General features: G+C 41.9%; 1 protein-coding gene across 1 annotated transcript; it reads right to left on the bottom strand.

The window, feature by feature from the left end:
• Nucleotides 1-14,814: 14,814 nt before the first annotated feature.
• Nucleotides 14,815-15,789, bottom strand: LOC110973284 (rhodopsin, GQ-coupled-like). Its single transcript, XM_022223976.2, has one exon. It carries the CDS (start codon nucleotides 15,787-15,789, stop codon nucleotides 14,815-14,817), a length of 975 nt encoding a protein of 324 aa, XP_022079668.2.
• Between the last annotated feature and the right edge of the window lie 238 nt (nucleotides 15,790-16,027).

A 16,027-nucleotide genomic window follows, 5' to 3' on the forward strand; every position in this document is an offset into this window, starting at 1 on the left:
CAGGAAGCAGATGACCCGAGAACAGTAAATGTTTGCGCTGGTGAAAATCCCAGCTGAGAAACACTTCTTGAGAAGTGTCGTACCATTCCCACCAGTAACCTGATTTTGCCGGAGCTGTACTTTCCTGCACACAGGAGGAGCCGTGGCACGTGCCCTTTAACTTGAGGTAGCCTCGAGACCTAATTTCCTGCCAAAATATCCTGCCATTCTATTTCGCCGACCTGCCAGGGACTGACAAGCCCAAGTGCAAAGTTTGATCATGTCATACATAAGGAATCGGTTGGGAGCCGCTCATTGTTTACACGGGGAGCTGAGACCAAACATCTGTCCCGTGAAATCCAGTTTTGCGACCCAGCGTGAGCGTGTTGTTGATCGCGGGGGTGTTGTTGAATGATGTGTCAAACGAACCCTCACAATGCAGATCTTTTTAATAAGAATTCTTGGCATCTTACACACTGTCAAATGCATTGATGATAACCCCTCCCCCGTTCTTGAAACTATTAATGTTGTGGAAGGCTGGACACGGTTAACAGGGAAATCTTAGGGAAGGGAACAAATATGAATAAATTTTGCAAGAAAAAAAAAGACTGGATTCTTCGCGGCGTGGAGTTACCTTTCCAAATGTTGTAATTCACGAGCCTCATATTTTAAAGAGCACCTCTAAGGAAAACATGTTTCTCTGGTTTATCTGTTAAAATAATATGGAAATATCCAAATCGAACGCAGTGTCGTTTGTCTTCAGAGTTCAATTCATCACAAGCTAAAAAGGTTTTTTTTTCTGTTCATGCCAAGATGAGAATTCTCAATGTAGCTTGCGTCATTACCAAACAACGCATGTAGCCATTGTTTGTAGCCATTGTTTGGCACGTACAACGGTTTATCCAATACGAGCACAAGGCGAGAGTTTCCCTTGTTTTCTGTGTTTTCTCCGAATGGAGTGGGTATTAACCATTGTTTGGTTAAAACAAACAAGAAATTAATTTCAATCACCCTAATTGGGTTGAAACAACCTAACCTATTGTGTACTAATGCAGTTTTCATCCTCTCTTAGGTTAAGATTTAACCCAGGCATTTTTTTTCAGTGTACAAAACCTCAGTTTTGCAGCGTGTTGACAAATTATTATACAAGTCCTACTTTGCTATTTCGGTACTAAAGGCCTGTTTTTCACATAGGTTTCGCATAATATTATTTAATGCATTTCGATATTCATTCACTCGTTTCAGTCTGTTTTTACAAAAGGAATTTTCAGAAAAATATATTATAAAGACTTAAGTAAAAACAAAAACCTTCAAGAACCTTCTCTGCAGTGTTAAATAGGGTCGGCGTAATCTCGCAAATCATCGGTACAAGAATCTGCGAGAGCATTGCGTCATTTTCAATGATAGTACCAACAGAATCAACACGAACAAACAGAGAAATTGCGGACTGTTTCAGTCCTCTGCAGAATAGAAACAGCGGCTTCACTCCGTTTCCCCTCTTTGCTTTAGCCATAGTCTTGGAGAAATGCATTCTTGTCATTTTGGAATAATTTGTATAAACGAAAAGAACAGTTATAAGCGCTTTGTTCTGGGATCCAAAACCTGCTTGTCTTGTCTGATCAGTTGAACACAACACCAAATGGAAATCCTATAGTGTGAAAGAAAGCGTCACAGGAGGGCGCTGGACTACCCTTCAAGTGAATTTAGACAGTGGTATACATGTTCGTCAGAAACATATAAGATTTGAGCTAAACGTTTAAGGTAGGGCCTATACATTTTTATAGCGACAATTTTACGCACTTTCGTTGCTGCATTGTAGAAAATTCAAAACAAGTCATGGAGAGGTCGAGCTGTTGTTAGGAACACTTGCTCAAGCAGCACTGTTTTTAAATTCGCGGATAAGCTTCATCCCATTGACATCACATCACTGTTTCTCTACTTTGGGGTTTGTCGAGTCGCAGTCTCTGTTGCCATTGTGATCATATGAACTGTATATGTAGGAAACGTGAGACGCTCGAGAAATCATTTTCCGACAATAACACGGGATGAACTCCTGAAGAGTACGGATTTAACGACAGGCCCGTTTAGCTAATCCCGACTCAATTACGACAGGTAATAGGGTGGGCGTAGAGACAAATGTTAGACTTTTCCAATCGCTTGTACCAATGTTGTACCAATGTCATTACGATTTCAGTCAGCTCAAGCATGACCCCTCTTCGTGGGCTCGGGAAATCTTATCAAATTGTTCACATTTCCCCCTTTTCCTTTGTGCAGATTCCGCCTCACACGGCCGTGTTATGGCTGTCACAGTACGGCGCATTACGGCTGTGCTCATTGAGAGTACGGAATGTTTCGAGGGTTTTGCTGCACTTGAGTAAAAATTATTAGTTGGCTGGATGGAAACAGCGCCACCAGAAACGACAGAAGAGAAGTGTGCGTGAACCTCTTTCAATGCTTTTGATTAAATAATGCTACGCAGAGACACCATTAATTTTTATTCGTCGACTTTTACGGAAAGAGTGTTTAAAAAGAGATCTTTGCATTTTATCTTCTTTCCCTCTGGGAGAGGTTTGTTGTTGTTGTTGTTTTTACATTTTTGCACGAGACGACGAAAATGTTTTCATATACACCATATACACACCACGAAAATGTTTTGTATACACCTTATTTCTGCCAGTTGTTGATGCATAAAAGTTCCAAAGAGCTAAATGGAGCACAATTATAAGTATGGAAAAGATACAGTTTTTATATTACATTTAAATTCGTTTTTAATGTTACATGTATAGCCTTTCATTGAACAGGCAAACAAAAATAAAGTAAATAATTATGTTCAAAGTTAAAATAAACAGATTAAAACGTAAAAAACAAAATAATAAATACAATACAATTGCGTGACAAATACAAATTAAATCTATGTATAAACACTGACTTCAAAATGTCAAAATCACTTCATTTATAGTATGTTCGTCGATTGCGCACGACCCAATTGTCTTTCACGATAAAGTCTGGTAATTGTATGAAATTGTTTAATCAAAGTGCATAACTGAGCGGTGGAAGACGAAATTGAATATGATCTGAAAAGTCATGAATTCTGAAACGAATTAAAAGTTAACTGGGAGTTTGAATTTGAAAGGTAAGAGTTTCAAAATGTGCGGAAAATTTGTATTAGAAAATCCACGATATTGTAGTCCACCGCGGTCAACTTACCCAGACAGTCACTACATATGCATTACATCCCTAGTGCTCTGTTACTATTCGCTAAATAATTTTTGAAACGTAGTGCGCCCCCAATCCGTCAACCTAAGGCGTGGTCGCCGCTTTGTTCGTCCTTCTTTTTCGTAGTAACAGTGCTTTTGCTTACGGACGTGTCTTTCGACCTCAAATTCATAGAGCGTTCTGTCTCGCTAAAGCTGATCTGTGTGATCCTAATCAACTGTTAAGCATTGTACTGTATCTGTAAGCTTTTATCGTATCTTTTTGTGTCACAATTAAGTCACATTTTTATGAAAAGTTACATTTTCGTGTGTGCAACGTGTATTTTTGCCATACGTATAACGTTACTTGTACGGCGGTCCCATTATTTGTACGGCTTAACCGGTGCCATTCTTAGCCAAGTCAGTTTCCACAGGTCCGTCTGCAACCGATTTCACGAAAATGTACGCAATGGTGTAACTCCACTGACGCAACATATTATGTAAGTCCACACTGCGAAAGTCCGCGTAATAAGTCATGCACTCTACCTTCGGCCTTGGATACCCAAGGAAACTCGCTCTACTCCCCCATGGGACATCCGTGAATTTTCTTCCGGGGAAAACGACAGCGACTCTGTGGCTAGCCTCACTCCTCCTGAGTCCTGTTTCTGCGTACTTCAGTGTGACATGATTCAAGTCTTAGGCCTCCCTACTCCACCGTCAGCAAGCCAAGACACTGGCGCTCACCCTTCATTCAAGCGGCAAGCAGCCAGACTACAACTTCTCCCGCCTTCTTAGTTCTCTCGCGGGAGCGCTCTTGCGTTGTCAGGCAAGAAGTGGCGTCCTTTCCTGGGACGGGCACGGAACTAGTTTCAGTTCACCAAGTCAGACTCTACGGACTTTCTCTCTGCCCTGGACCTTCCGTCAGGCGCCAAGGATAAGATCACCACCCATCCAGACTCGATAAAACCTTGCGTCGCGGCTTACTTTGTACAGCCTTCCTGTCCCTTCTTGCGGAGTACCTCTCATACGCCTGCGAGGATGATTCTCCCGTGTCACCGGACCTGTTCTGGCCCTTGACGAGAACGTAACTACGGCCTTCGAACAGTTCTCACGCATATCCTGCCTGATCACCTCATTCCGCCGCGCCAACGCTTTGGCGGAGATGCACATCCCGGACCCATGGGTTTCAAATACTTTGCAGAACCTTTCCTTCTACCGCAAAGACCTATTTGCGGGTCAGTTCACCGGGACCGTACAATCTGAGGCTTGTCGGATCAAGGAATCCCCTAAGATTTCATTCCGGATCCTCCCATCCCGTCAGCCAGCTCCAGCCCTCCGGGTTCCACCACCTACGGCTGCTCCACCTCGCCTCCACACTCTTCCTCGAGCTCCTTTCGTCCCCCCGACCTCGCGCTGCAGCCCCTCCTTCAACAGACCACCGCCTTCCAGCGGGTCTCGCGAACCCAACACGAGTGAAAACTTTGAATTTGTGGCGCTTCCGTCTGGCCTTTCGACGGGGTCTTCACGCGCGTCATCAGGTTTATCGCGTTTATTAACAGGCCACCTTTGAGATGGATGACTGAATGCACCCCATCCTTCCTTCGGTGGGTCTCTCTCGAATATACTAGGTTGTTTACCATCATTTAACTCAAACACACCCTCGCCGACCCACCTCCGAGGTCCTGTGCTAATCTTCATGTAGTGACTGGATCTGGATCTAGATAGATAATTGAACAGCTCCAACTAGAACACCACTCAATTCAAGTCAGAGTGGCATATAATCAAACAGCTTTTCTCTTTGTCTTCTGAATGTAGATGAATTTTGAACTGATTTGATGTTATGTGACAGCTGATTCCAGTCCCTGGTTGTTGTAGGGGAGAATGACTGCAGTAAGCATTTACTTCTTGTTGAAGGAACTCTTAGTGACAGAGGATTGTGGGATCTTGTTATCCTAGTGTTGAAATCTCTTTGTTTTTAAACATCAGGTGGTCTTCAATTTGCAGATGTACTTTCTGCATGTTGCAGTTAGTTTAGAATCCCATAATGAGCTGCAGTACTCAACATGAGGTAGAATCAGGCTCTGACCTGCTTGAATCTTCACCTTTTGAGGAGCATTGCCAAGGTTACGACGAAGAAAATCAATTATACCATTTGCTTTGGAGACTCCTGTATCGATGTGAGTATTCCATATGAAATCACAAGATAAGGTAACTCCTAGGTATTTGTGGTATTTCGATATGTTGAGAGTGTGATTAGACCCGTTATACGAATACCCAATAGTAGCTTTTCTCCTTGTGGAACATAGTGCGCTGCATTTCTAAGGTTTGAAGGATAGCGGCCATCGCCCCCGTCCTTAAGCAGCTGTGCACCTTTTTGAAGGATCTCAAAGTCTGCTACGGACGTAATAGGACGATAAGAGACAATCATCCGCACACAGACATACTTGGGATGTAATCCCATCAGAGAGATTATTAATGTAAGCTTGGAAGCTTACGGGCAACGTCAAGTAGCAGGGTCCCTTGGGAAGAAGCTGTATAGTCCCCTTCAGGGTGAAGGACGTATGTCCTCCGGTAAGAGAATTCCCGGAAATAAATAAGGGCGAAACAGACCTCCTGATCTTGATTTATTTATTTCGTTTTGTGTCCGCCCTTAAAATATATCCCTGAAAAACAATTCATGACATTGACATTAAGTAAACAGAGAGAATTTACAAAGCATAAAATTACATGTGTATTTAATAAGTGATGGAGTACCTTAGTATTTGCATAATTAGTTTCTCAACTCACCCAACACTCATGGGGTTGCAGTTATAGGTAAGTGTGGTGTGGCCCACTGCACTGGGCTGAAATGATAACCCTGTGTACACAATAATATAAACATGGGAAACATACGATATTTCAATATAAAGCCTGCAATCATGCTTTGCAAATGATAATAAAATTACAGCTAAAGTAGCGTGCACTACCAAAATCAGCGCTCACCATGCACGCACATGGACGAGACCCAAAGGTCACGGGAACTTTCCATAGGCCCACACGCTCCCACTTAGGTGCGGCAGACCGGGCGTGGTACAGACAATAATGCACACATAGGCTACGTAGACAGTTCTCGCACACGTGAACCCGAAGAAGCTATGGTGTACTATTTACGACAAACATTTCTCTCTCTCTTTAGCCTCCCTCCAGGCGACGCAACACGACGCGAAGGCATGACGGCTCCCTTGCGTCGTGCCGTCGGGTCGCACCGTCGCCTTCTTGCCATTACGTTTGTACACACACGACCCGTTGTGTCGTGCGTCGTGTCGTGCCGTCGCCCGTCGCGTCGTACTGTCTGAGATCCTTTCCATATTTTTTCCGCCTCAACGTCGCCCCTTCCGTTGCCCGTCGCGTCATACCGTCGTGCGTCGGGTCGTACGTCGTGTCGTCTATTACGTCGACTGAAGCACGACGCGACGTACGACTCGACGCGACGCTGTTTCTTTCATTTCCGCTTCCCGTACTTGCATAGTACGGTACAGTTCACTAATTCAAGTTCCATTGAAAAGAGTGTAAAATCACACTGTTCAGGGCCCAATTACATGCATACCAACATCCTTGAGATTGCTGAAACACAAATGAAATTATTGTCTGGTCCCTAATCTTTCGATTTCTTTTCAATTTTGTGTGGGTTAACCGATTACATTTGTAATTATTCCCACAAAACAAAATCACCCCCCAAAGTGAAGTCTGATTACAGCCTTTTTTAAGTGGCGACCCTCAACCTTTTCGGACACTTATCACCATTTTTCAGCTGTAGAATTTAGCCATAACGCAGCATCATGCCCCAAATTATTAAGCAACATATAAGGAAAAAGCTGCCAGATCGAGGCTCTGCGTGTCTATGTAGGTAGCGTACAAAGAGCAAACACGTAGCAGGTCTTGTTTCTGCTGTTTTTTCCATGCATGCTTTCTAACTTTGTGTTTTCATTAAGAGAGAGTTCAATCTAGGCCCTTTATTTATTTTCATTGCTAATTGTTTTCTGTTAAATAGAATTCCTGTTTGTTTATTTGTTGGGTTGTTTGTTTGTTTGTTTGTTGGGGTGTTGGGGTTGTTTGTTTGTTTGTTTTTTCATTATTAACAAGATGCTTTCGCTAACGTGAGGATATTTGTATTTTCGTAAACCGTGCGAAAACATTTTACTATATTAGCCGGAAACGAATTAATCCTCACTGGTCAGCTGATAATAAAAGGCGTAAACTAGTAAACACATAAACAATGTAATATGATTCTCATATTATGCCCGCTACAATATTTCAAAATCCATTCTAAGATACAATACATCAATCATTATAACGTGCTTCCTAATGTAACATGCGGATCAGAGGAGAAATTATACATGTGTGTGGCCGAACAAAGTTGAAAACAAGACACGGCCACAATTATAATAGCGTCTGTATAATGTTTTGTTCAGATACAAGAACTAATATCATTAAAAGTGTGGTGCTGATGAAGGTAACGAGGAAGACTGGCCTGAAGGAAGACTAAGACGGAATATTCTGAGGGTTTTATAGAGCAGGCTCGGTTGTAACTTCTTAAACCCGTGGTTAAACTTGCGGTCATACAATTGTAGACAAATTGTCTGAAGAATTGGGAGTACTACTTAGAAATTACTGGGATGGACCACGGAGAAATACCAGTAATACCAATCTATAAGATTACAAATCTACCACAAATGGGAACTGCATCGACGGTATTAAAAAGAAATCATTGGCTGGGTTTAAAGAGTGACGAATTCTGGGCTTCCACTTATTATGAGAGAGCAGTTCCTACATATGCCGATTTTCTTTTTGCTGTTTTTTCTTTTTTTTAATTAATAAAATATGACAGAAATTAATCCTAATCGAGGAATGGATGAGATAAAAACAAGAACATATCAACGCCAAAGAGTAAATAGCATGTACTTTGCAAGCACGGGAGACAGAAATGACAGAAAACAGTAAAGGCGCCCTCTATAAACGAAAAGAAACAAAGGGCGAGAGCACAAGACGCGTCGCGTCGTGCGTCGTGTCGTGCGTCGCGTCGTGCTTCAGGAGACGTAATAAGCGACGTGATGCACGACACGACGTGCGACGCGACGCACGACGGTACGACGCGACGGGCAACGGAAGGGGCGACGTTTAGGCGGGAAAAAATGCAACATGGAAAGGACCTGAGACAGCACGACGCGACGGGCGACGGCACGACACGAAGCACGACGCGACGCGTCGTGTGTGTACAAACGTAATGACAAGAAGGCGACGCTGCGGCCCGACGGCACGACGCAAGGGAGCCGTCGTGCCGTCGCGTCGTGTAGTTGCGTCGCCTGGATGGAGGCTAAAGAGAGAGAGAAATGTTTGTCGTAAATAGTACACCATAAGAAGCATTATGAATGAAACAGAAGAGTTCTATTCATAAACCCCCAAACCGATTCAACTTAATGGTAATCATCAATCCCAGCCGATTCTCTAATCATTCAACACACTTATAATTTACCGCTTGTACCAGTAATCATATTTGAAAAGAGTAAAAGAAAGAGTAAATTACCGAGCAGTTTCGGCCAGCCTCCGATCAACTCCCGGTGGAAAGGAGAAGAGGCAAGTTTGAAAGAGCACCCTCTCAGGCTCAACACCGAGAGTAATTACTACGCAAAATAAGGATCCGCACATTAATATACAGGAGAAACAGGAGAGGTCTAAGAACGGGGCCTTGAAGTACCCTAGACAATACTTCGACAGGGGTTGAAGATGCGCCTTGAAGAACAACAGTTTGATGCCTCCCAGTGATGACGAGATCCAGGAAAGTAACGGACCTTCAGTGCGGAAACGATCGAGCTAATGAAGGAGTCTGCGGTGACGAACCAAGTCAAAAGCCTTGGCAAAATCTAAAACAATGGCATCAACCTGCTTAACAGACTTGCTAGATTTCCAAATACGATGAACTGTGCCCAGAGGTTGAGTTTTACAAGACTTTTTTTTTACTCTAAACCCATGTTGGCATTGATTCAAAGTATGGAAACGATCAAGATGTTTCATGACATGGATGTAAATTATATTCTCAATAACCTTTCAACATAGAGAGGTTAGGGAAACAGGCATGAAATTAGATGGTTCAGTGCGACTTCGTTTTTTTAGATAGAAGCAATATTTGCCATAGACCAAAAAAAATGTAGCAAAATCGATGAAAAGACTTTGACTGAATATCATTGTAAGCATAGAAGTCATTTCTGATGCACGTCTTCAATACAAAAGGGTGCATCCCATCTGGTCCAGGGGCCTTGTGTGGAACCAAAACGTTCAGAAGTTAAAAACACTATCTGGTTGGATTTGAAGTGGCGGTATTGAAGGGAGTTTAGTGCCAAAAAACTTGGGAAGTGATGCAGAATTCTCCCTAATAAACACAGATCTACACTGCTGGCTAAGTACCTCAGCCTTCTCCCACGCAGCACTAACAGGTTTTTATTTTCCATTCCACAAAGCAGAGATGCATGTTGATTCATGACGTTTACTTTTTATGAAGAACCAGAATTTCCTTGAGTCTGTACAATGTGATTCAAACACTGTTGTGGAGAGGTAACTGTGTTCCACTCTCCTTATTTCGTCTGAATACATTTCTGCAGATGACGGTATCTGCCCCAATTACAATGAGAACTATTTTTTTAATTTGTTTGTTTGTTTGTTTGTTTGTTTTTTGTTCGCTATGTAAAAAGGTCATACTTTATACGGGTAGCCAGACAGTAACGGCCCTCCTGTACTCTCCACTTTCGGCTGGGCGTCCTTGCGTCTCAGAAGGAAGAACGCGCCTGAGGTAGCGAATAGCGATAGAGCACTAGGGGTGCAGACCACTCAATTCAAGTGAGAATTTCTGGCCAGCTCATTAGCATTAAAAGTGCCCCCCCCCTCCACAGTATCTTTTGAAAAAGGAGATTGTTTGGCCCCCAAATTGGTGAGATTGTGTAAATCGTTGCCGGGATCAACTCCCTGGGTCTTTGAGCTTTCATATGAGAGCAGAATGGCTAAAAACTACGGTTGAAAAATGGTCCTAATTAAGTGCCCGAGAAAGTTGAGAGTTGCCACTTGAATTGAAAATTAAAAATGTAATTGGTTAACCCACCAAAAATTGAAAAGAAATTGAAAGATAAGTGACCGGAGAAGAATTTCATTTGTGTTTCAGAAATCTCAGGGATTTTGGCGCACATGTTATTGCGTCCTTAACAGTGCTGCTTTTACACTGTTTTCAATGGGGCTTGAATTAGTGGACTGTACCCCTAGGGAAGTATACATATAGTGACTGTCTGGGTAAATATGACCTCGACGATTCCTCCCACTCTGGGCCTGTGGGGGTGAGCTCTTTGACTCCGCCGTCCAATGACTCTCTCTTACTCACATTACATAGTTTATTCGCCACTCGCACTCATATAAAACAATATACATGATGGGAATTCAAGTGGTCCTTGCTCTGCTAAAAACACCACACACAAAAACCGCAATACAACATAAAAATACATATATAGCAATATATATTAAGAACATACATTAAACATTAAAACACCACAATACATGTAACTACAATGAGTTGTTTATTCCCTTATAAATGTCGGCCAATTCTGTGATACTTGTAACGATCGTGCTCGCAAGGCAAGATTTTCACGCTGACTAGGTTCGTGGGCTTTCCTAATGTGAGGAATTGATATTCTGTGTGGGAGATGAGCGGTCTGCACCCCAGAACAAAACACTGTAATTCCTGTTCACGGGTGACCACACTTAAAAGAAACGTAATTTGATCGTGTCAAACAAGAAGGCGAGGCCGACTGCAAGGACTTGAATACCCTACACAGTGATTTGATTGACGGACGCAGGTGCGTGCGAGAGGCACAACAAATTAGCAGATAGGGTTTTCGGAACCGTAACCTTGATTTTAACATCTTCCCTGCACCCATTTCTCAGTGTAGTAGCAATGAATATTTCTTAGACACTATTTGTCTGCAACTTTGTACTCTTCTTTAGAACTCTTTCACATTCATATCTAGTTCAATGCATTGAAAGTGCACTTTTTAAAACATATAAAATTGTCCATGCTTTCCGGGACAACAGTGATATCATCCATGGAAGACAGACTTCAGTGCATAGATTTTTCTATTAAATTGTGCAGTTCCGCTTGCCTGTTACTATGCACATGAACAACAGTGAATAAGCACCGAAGAGAAATTTAGTCCACCTAAATCTACCAAAATGCAGAACTGTAACATTTTGGCTTTCCTCCTTGAAATTGAATGAGCTCACAGTTTTGCTTATGAAGATGGAAGTACTCATTAGCATAAAACTGAAAACGCAGTAAAATACCCGTTGAAATAGTCAACCAGAAGTTGAAAATAAGGTCAACTGACACCACACAAAGGTGCATTTTGAAGGTTTGCATTAAAAGACACTGATTGCTTTACCCTTTAAAGATGGAGACAGACATACATGATCCAATTGTTAGATACAGGTAGGTTTTCCTAGCCAAATATTATTTGGCTAGGCCAATTTACCAGCTAAACTGATGGCAAATCGCTCATTCAGTACTTGCCAATTGAAATTCACGTTTAAATCACAATTTCATTATCTGATATGCGATCATTGTAAAAGCGTGCAGTCTCAATGTTTAGTCCTTTAGCTTCTCAAGCTTGTTATTCATAATAATAGTGAGCATTCAGGCTTTCAAATTAGCCGTAACATTCAACTGTACACGTTAGTCGTTCGAATTCACCAATGTGCAAACATGTGAAATGCCGACACATGAAATCAAATTAAGTTCCTTTTTATATTTTTTTCCTCGTGATTTCATTATATGTTATTGTTCCCAGTTTGAAGGTAGTTGTAAATTAGAACAGTCTCTTCCAAGATTCTGCCATTGTTCTGATCGTGTTTGATTGCTAGATTCAAAACCAATATAAAAGCTCCCGTAAGGCTCATAGAATTGTAAATGTCGTACATCGTACATCTTTGATCAAAGCGCTGCGAAGGCAACGTCCAAAGCCAGATTGATCTCTCAGATGTTCTCGGCATAAACAAATCAACTACTATAGCAAAAAGGCATCTGATCGAAGGAAAAACCTGTTATGAAGCGGATCGACAAGTAGGCAAAGTAACGAGAGCTCATCTTTGTTGAATTATTGAGAACATTTTAATGCCAAGACAAAAGATGTTAAGAATCAGTGGTTTTCATTTGTTTAAAAATTAAAAAGTCAATAGCAATACAACAACAATAAAATAAAATAAGAAACTCAGAAAAGGTAAAATAAAAGGAAGTCTTAATAGCATCTTACTTTCCAGTTAAGTGATTGCACAACATGAATGCACAGAAATATAAATGCAAAAGTATAAAAGCGCATTCGTATGAGCCTTTACTGACTGACTGCTGAATTGAACGACCATTTATAAAGAATATCTTTAACTTAGGATGCGTGCAAAAACGAGTATGAATACTTGAAGTCTAATGTGAGCCACAGGAATCGTAGCGTTGAGCGAATTCGGCCCTTAAACATGAATTTGAATACAGTTTTCACTAATTGGCAAAGAAAAGCTCCAAATACAACTATCTACACTTTTCAGACTATTGCCGTGAACAGAAAAAAATTAAAAATTTAAACAGTGAAATATTAAAACTTCTGGCAAATGGTGGCGCTGAAAATACGGATTTTCTTAATAAGACAATAGACCAGTACAGTCACACTAACCCCTAGTGAACAGGAAAACAAGAAATGTTTCAAAACCCTATTAAATGACAAAATACAATTTAATGGTTAAATAGGGCATTGAAATGCTTTTTCAAAAATTTCTTTGAAAAAGTTAGGTTGCATACAGGCCCTTTAAAGACAACCTATGAATCACCTCGTCACGGGCTTATTCCGTTATGTTTTTTCTATTGAATATCTAATGTGCATGTTTTTACTTTACTGCAGTTGCAGTGAAGACACCGAATATTATTTATCTAATAAAAAATGGTATCAATAAACAGGAAAAATTGAGTAGGCCCTTCGCTGCCAGGCTTTTTTGCTTCTTATTTTTTTAAAGCAAATGGGCAACGGTTCCAAAGCAGAGCATGATGTTCAGGGTCGTTTCTCCTGGTTCTTTACAGCATGCATGTTTTCGTAACACAGTTTCACATATAGTATGTCTCAGTCCGTGTACTGAGTTCCAGTAGACATGTCATGCTCTTCAACAGTTTTTTAATAGTTGGTTTTTATCCAAAAACGCGCAAGAAACGAAAGCACACTCAAAAACCTCCATGATTTATTTTAATCCCCTTGTTTCTTAACTGTCAGTCTAGAAACTGTTTTTAACTTGGGGGAAAGAGCCATAGTGACATCATATCTCTAGCATACAAAGGAAAGCAACGCGTATTGTTCTCAAGCAACGCAGAAAGGAGATGCCTTATCTGGACAAATTGTATCAGTTGAATTGGTTTAGATGGGATTTCAAGCTATTAATGGTGACAGACGACTAAGATGGAAAGCTTGCGGTAAGCACCATGCAATATCTCTTTTTCTTATCAGAACCACACAGACTCAAAAAGAGATATTGCATGGTGCTTACCGCAAGCTTTCCATCTGAATTGGTTTACTTTGGAATCATGCAGAAATACTTGCTTTTGTCGTTTATGGTGAAATGCTTGAACAAGGTTGTTGACAGCTAAACTGTCTTCGTATATCCAGGTCAACATCCGTTGTGCTGACGACTTCAAAATTGGATATTGACTTGCTAGAACACACAGACTGCATTTTAGGCCTGTACATGCATTTCCTGGACTTTCCTGAGCAACAGGTCAGCGGACCACATTATTATTTACTTTGGTGCCCCTGCCCCATCTCTGTGTCTCCTTTTTTTCGTTTGTTTTCCTTTTTTTTTTATTATTGCCGAATAAGTAATACCAATTACAGTAAAATATGTCTGTAATCATGAAGAATTCTATTCTGATGACAGCTAATACGCTGTATCTCCCTGATAAGGATATGTATTGCCAAATTGCCAGATTTACGCACGTATCAGGTGCTATATATACGATAGAGCTTTTCAAGTTGGTTGGAGGTGAGATTGTGAGCCGAAAATGTCAACTTTACCCTGTGGGAAAAGCAGGAACGGAGGTGCGGATTAGATAACATATTATGATGCTTACATCATAGCGGTAGTGCTCGTTTCAAGAACCCGTGCACAATACCTTAGGCACTGTTGAATTTTTTGGGGGGTTGCTTTTATCCGAATTGTTTTACCTTCAAATTTATTCTCTCCTATTTAATTGTTATATTTTTGCCGAGGAGCATAATGATTCAACGAGCATCTCTCTCGCAAATGATTCAATCCCTTTTTAAGAGTTTCCCTTACTTTCTTGTTGGGGATAACATCTGTAGTTCCAATTACATGTATTTCCATTGCGTTTACGTGTCTGCAGAATTAACCATTTCAGCGTTAGACGGGGCACGATTTTCTCTGGATATAACTCCTTTTAATATTCTATATAATTTTCTAAGGGGTAAAGTGTACACGTATATTTAACTTGATTTTCGCTGAAATCCAAACTGCACATCTGTTAATCGAAAGATTACGCTCGTTTCCAGTCCAAGGACTGTATAGTTGTTTCAACCCGTTACTTGAGGACGTTATGTGGGATTTGGTTGAATTTGCAGGTGGCTATTTTCCTCATGACTTTACTGAAATCTGGATGTTTGGTGGCGTATATGGTCGGGTTTACACTACTGCTGAGCATCAAGATGACACCTGCGTACGGGATGAACGTGTCGCTGCCTGGAGAGACCAACGCCACCGAGTACGGAGTCATGCACAACAAAAATGCGCACACTACGTAAAACATGTTCTTGGTGACAGTAGCTTGCCTTTTCTCCATTGCGCACGGAGCTCGTTGAGCTGGGCGAAGTACCCCAGATGACAAGCTTGGCACAGTTGGCTCCTGGTTTACTCGCTTTTTCACGTTTCTAAGTATGAAGAATATCTTGGCGTAGCAGGTGGTAATTATGATCATTGGGATTGGGTAGTATGAGGCTGACAGAATCAAGCTATACATCGTGGTTTGCGTGTATGAGTTCCACGTACAGGAGCTGTATTTGGAGTTGTAGCCAAACTCGCCCAGACCGAAGACTAAAGGTAACGCTGCCACCGCTCCAGGAATGATCCATGTCAGCCCGACAACGACCGAAATGATGACGGCTCTGGCGAATTTGGTCCAGCCTCTTTGCCTCCTGGATATGACATTTAGGCGGTAGGCGGCGATGCAGGCCAGGGTGTAGACACTGCAGCCGACGCAGACCACGCTGAAGAAGCCGCACCAGACGCACAGCCAGCCGGGCAGGAGTCGCGGACTGGCAATGGCCACCACGTTGACCGGGATACCCAGGCTGGTGATCAGATCGGCCACGCTGAGATTCACCACGAATATATTGGTGGTGTTCTGAAGTTTCCTGCAGAGAGTGAAGGCTGTAATGACTAGAATATTACCGTAAAAGCTGCACACGGATATGATGCCAAGCAACCCGCCAATAATAGGTCGTTCAATGTCGTTAAGCAGAAACGTCTGCGTAGCGTCATCGGAATAGTTGTCAGCCATTTCTATCTGGATCTACTGGCTATACTCCAGCCACTGGTGTTGTTTCTCATCCTCTTGAACCTAAGTGCAAGATGGATCCTGATGGTCAAAGATCTCTTGAACAGTTAAAACCAGTGTCAATTACTATCATCATACCGTTGGGCAATGAGGCTGTTCAATTGCGATGATTTGTGTGGTGTTAAGTACCGGTGTGGCGGTCTCAGCTGTCTCCCGGTCTCAGCGGTCCCCCTTACCAAAT

This window comes from Acanthaster planci, linkage group LG02 (genome assembly GCF_054643075.1).
Source record: "Acanthaster planci isolate LZ-2023a linkage group LG02, COTS_SCS, whole genome shotgun sequence".
NCBI lineage: Eukaryota > Metazoa > Echinodermata > Asteroidea > Valvatida > Acanthasteridae > Acanthaster > Acanthaster planci.